Raw genomic sequence first — 4,212 nt, forward strand, 5'->3', positions numbered from 1 at the left:
TCTTTCCATTTTCTGATTTTTATAATATATGTGATATATATATATAATGTAATGTAATGTAGTAAATAAATTCTTCAGTCTACTTCCTTTGCACTGGACTTGCTCGACGAAATGCCTGAGAGAAAAGAAGCACTGGATCTAATTGGTTCTATGATTTTCTGAAACTATCTGTGATTTCTTATGGAGGTTTTCGCTGTTTTTTTTTGTTTTTCCTTAAAATGATTTTTTTCTTGCATTGGTCTAGAATTTCTGAGTTTTTATATGTGTATTTTAACTTCTTTAGTGTGAATTCTTCAGTTTGTCTATTTTGCACTAGACCTGCTCGACGAAATGCCCGAGAGAAACAAATTAAGTGAAACTATATGATTTCATGTTTTTTGTTTTTGTTATTTTTGTTTAAATAATTCTTTGTTGCATTGATTTCAGGTTGCCTATGTATATATAGAATTTTTTTAGTATAAATTAGTAATTTTGTTTTGCAGTAGAGATACTTGATGAAATGCCTGAGAGAAAGGAAGTAATGGATTGGATTGGTTCTATGATCTTCTGAAACTGTTTGTGGTTCCTTGTGAATTTTGTTGTTGTTTTTGGTTGGAAAAAAAAAAAAAATTCTTTTTTGCGTTGATTCCAGAATTTCATTAAGCTTTGGTGATGGCGAGCGATGAGGAGGTGAAGAAGGGCCAGATTGTAGAGGCGCGGGCGAGGAACATTAGCCACAATGTTCGTTGCACTGAGTGTGGGAGCCAATCGATTGAGGATTCCCAGGCTGATGTTGCTATTCTTCTCCGCAAGGTAATGGTTTGAGTTTTTTTGGAATTTGTTTGCCAAGTTGTTGTGCTTTCTTTGGGTATCAAATTACTGGTAGTAGTGGATGAATTTATTGATGAAACAGTGGTGGTTAAATATATACATCAAATGTTCTTGGTGAGTATTAATTCAAATGTCCACTGGGAGATAATCATTGTACTACATCTTATAGATGAAATGGTTGTGCTTGAAATTTACTGAAGATTGCTTGCCCAGGATTGCTTAGAGTCATTATTATATTGGTGTTATCCATTGCCTTGTATTTTGTGCGTAAAAAGTCATGGAATTTGAGGGAGTTTCTGAATTACAAAGTTATCCAAATGCTTGGCATGCTCACTGGATATCTCGTACTTCTCAGATTGAAACGCTTCTTGTTTTTGTTCCTTCAAGTACTTTGTTAGAGTGCACTTTTTGCAGTAGTTGATTTTGAAAGTTAAGCAAAAGTTTTAGTTGTGAAGAGAAAATAAATTAAGCAGCATGATTGAAACTGACCGGCTGTTGTTTGCACCAGATAGTTTAGAGTCTTTATATTATCATTTTGCATTGCGTAGTAATTGTTTTATAATCATTTGTAGATTCTGAAAGACCTCATGAATGAGGGAGGATATTGCCATGTTTTGGTTGTGAATTTTATTTAATGGCACACTGGCACACTATTTACAGTATTTCCATTACAGGCACACACACAGCTTGTATTTATATGGTGTAAGACACTATCCATTTTTATGATCTGCCAAAATTCTGATAATTACTACATTCTCTGAACTTGTTTGTTGATTTCAACTATAAAGATGGTTGCAGAGATTTGCAGTGATCTTCAGCTCATTTGAGTTAAGAAACTATGTTTTTCGATGTTTCTTCCATAGTAACTTATTTCCAATATTAGTGCAGCTGATTCGAGATGAAATCAGAGCTGGTAAAAGCGATAAAGAAATCTACAAAAAACTAGAGGAAGATTTCGGCGAGACAGTACTTTATGCCCCTCATTTCGATCTCCAAACAGCAGCCTTGTGGCTATCACCAGTCAGTTCATAATGACTTTTTTTTTTTTATTTTAAATCATTGCAACAATGCCATTAAGAAACTACGTTAGTTCCTGAGTAATCTCAACTATGATTGACTATTATTTTCTTCTTTTCTCTGAACCAATTATTGTTTTGTACTTACCGTCCTGACAATTTGAAACTTGTTTCTTTGTTAAGCGTAACCTGAATGTTAGTACATGAAACATGGAAGTGAAATTCTAAGAGTCTTTCATTTTTTAAGCTTTTAACCTTTTGAGTTGAATTGAGCTCGGATAATATGTATTTGGTTCATGTTTAATATTGTGAAACCATTCTCAGGTCATAGTTGCGGGAGCGGCCGCTGGGGTGTGGGCATATCAGAGGCATAGGCAAAAGACAAACGTGCACATCCTGGCTCTCAACCTTGTAAGAGGAGTTCCGTTGACTCCAAAAGAGAAGCAAACAATGCTCGAACTCCTCACGCCACCACCCACCCCCGGGAATAAGTGGTGGTGGAGGCAATGATCTCTTCGTCGGCTTTCTCTTAATCATGTGTTTTTTTGTGTGTGTTTGAGTTCAGTCTTAGATTGATTTTGTGAGTAGGCAACTGTGAAGAATGTTTTGTTAGTCTGTCTGCTAATTTGTGAGCTTGAATTATAGCTTATGCCATCAGTGAATAACAGCTTAGGCCAATGACCAAATGTTGAATCGGGGTTTATAAACAAGTAAAGTGAATTATAACTAATGCCAACGATCAAGTGGTCTATTGGTATTTGAGAATGACATATTTTTTTAGTGTGAGCAGGGGTTATTTATGCATGGTGGTCGCAATGTCGATGTGTGTGCAACCCTATCCTTATTTGCTCCATTGAGACTTGTGTACCTTTTTTAACTGTCTAACCACTTATGTTGGCATAAGAATTATAACATGTGAGCATGATATACAGTCATGATTTCATTTGGGAAAGAAATTATAATTATTTTTTTTATATACTAATATAACTATATAGTATATATTAAAGCTATCCCCCACCAATAGCCAATAGCAGTGGTTTCAAAGCCAACCAGTAGCAGTGATTTCAAAAGGCTATTTGGTTGTACATTTGTAAGCTTTTGGTAATCACTTTGATGATCGTTTTTTTTTCACTTCCTCTTAATATGTATATATATATATATATATATATATATGAAATGCTGAATTTAGTTTTTTTTATTTGGAAAATAAAATGTAAAATAATAGTTAGATGTTGTTTGTAGGTTTTGCAGCCGTTACACAATAAGTTATTTTTTATTTTTATTTTTTTAATTTATAAAATGTAGATAAATCATGTGTTATTACAGTTAACTTCATTTAAAAAAAAACTACCATAAAACCATTTCAGGAAATATAAAAAAAATCATAAGTTAGACATTTATGTTAGAGATAAATTCAAAGTGGTATGGATTATCAAAAACTATATTTTTAAGTATTTAAAAAAATATTTTTTTAATTATTCCTTTTTTTTTTAAAAGCGCCCAAGTCGTAAATTATGTAAAATAAAATAAAACAAAATAAATCAAAATTATAGGTGAAAATAAACATTACAGGCTGTTGGTCCTAGCATGATCCTATTTAGTCATTATTGTTAACTTTATTTGATCATTATTGTTTTAAAATAAGAATATTTTTAAGATCAAGAATTTTATTTATTAACATTATCGAATAAAAAAATAGTGAGTATAAAATTTATTTGATTTCCTTAATGAGGGATAGCCTTAATCCTCCAAGCTTAAGACAAAGTCTTAATTTTGTTGTAAAACGTTTATGAATCAAATAAAAAAGTTATTGTGTTGTTATAATGTAATGACATCCTTTTAAAACAAATTAAGGATCATTTTTTTTTATTTTGTTTTTGTATAAGATTGTAAAAATTCATAAACAAATCACTAAAAATTTGTGTTATACATTGTGAAAGTTAAGATTGCTCTACACCTACCATGCAACAAATTATAGATGATTTCAACAGAAAAAGTCAACAATTGTGGCTCATGCTTCTATTCAAGTGGGTCTCATTTTACAAAAACTAAGGGGCTGTTTGTTTGCAAGGAATGGAGTTGAAGAGGAATGAGATAGGAATGATAGGAATGAGAATAAGGGGGAATGAATTAGGAATGGAAGGAAAACTGTGTTTGGTTGGAGGGTATGGGAGAGTAATTCATTGGGAATGAGAAAAGTAAATAGAAAAAATATGTGCAAAATGTCTTTTATGCCCTTATAGAGTAAATATTAAAAAAATAAATACATTGGCCAATAATATTATTTTATTTGTAATATGTTGTCATTATTGTCATAATTATTTTTATAATTAATTTTTACAATCAATCTTCATTATTAATATTGTTGTTTTGTTACAATGTTATC

The 4,212-nt window shown here is 31.6% G+C and overlaps 1 protein-coding gene across 4 annotated transcripts; it reads left to right on the forward strand.

Annotated features, from left to right (window-relative positions):
• Window positions 1–2,597, forward strand: LOC120256578 (cytochrome c-type biogenesis CcmH-like mitochondrial protein). Of its 4 annotated transcripts, none has more exons than XM_039264235.1 (4): window positions 1–186; window positions 632–792; window positions 1,699–1,830; window positions 2,151–2,596. In XM_039264235.1, exons 2-4 carry the CDS (start codon window positions 652–654, stop codon window positions 2,334–2,336), a joined length of 459 nt encoding a protein of 152 aa, XP_039120169.1. In that variant the 5' UTR covers window positions 1–186; window positions 632–651; the 3' UTR covers window positions 2,337–2,596. The 4 variants fall into 4 exon arrangements, with proteins under 4 accessions (XP_039120169.1, XP_039120170.1, XP_039120173.1 ...); XM_039264236.1 differs by having other exon boundaries at window positions 1–145; XM_039264239.1 differs by lacking the exon at window positions 1–186 and adding an exon at window positions 203–517 and having other exon boundaries at window positions 2,151–2,597.
• Window positions 2,598–4,212: the final 1,615 nt, after the last annotated feature.

The sequence above is a fragment of the Dioscorea cayenensis genome, unplaced genomic scaffold (assembly GCF_009730915.1).
Source record: "Dioscorea cayenensis subsp. rotundata cultivar TDr96_F1 unplaced genomic scaffold, TDr96_F1_v2_PseudoChromosome.rev07_lg8_w22 25.fasta BLBR01001514.1, whole genome shotgun sequence".
Classification (NCBI taxonomy): Eukaryota; Viridiplantae; Streptophyta; class Magnoliopsida; order Dioscoreales; family Dioscoreaceae; genus Dioscorea; species Dioscorea cayenensis.

Coding starts and splice junctions, on each gene's coding strand:
- LOC120256578 (XM_039264235.1), top strand. CDS start 652: ATGGCGAGCGATGAGGAGGTGAAGAAGGGCCAGATTGTAGAGGCGCGG. Junction 793..1,698: donor TTGCTATTCTTCTCCGCAAG/GTAATGGTTTGA, acceptor ATATTAGTGCAG/CTGATTCGAGATGAAATCAG. Junction 1,831..2,150: donor CAGCCTTGTGGCTATCACCA/GTCAGTTCATAA, acceptor AACCATTCTCAG/GTCATAGTTGCGGGAGCGGC.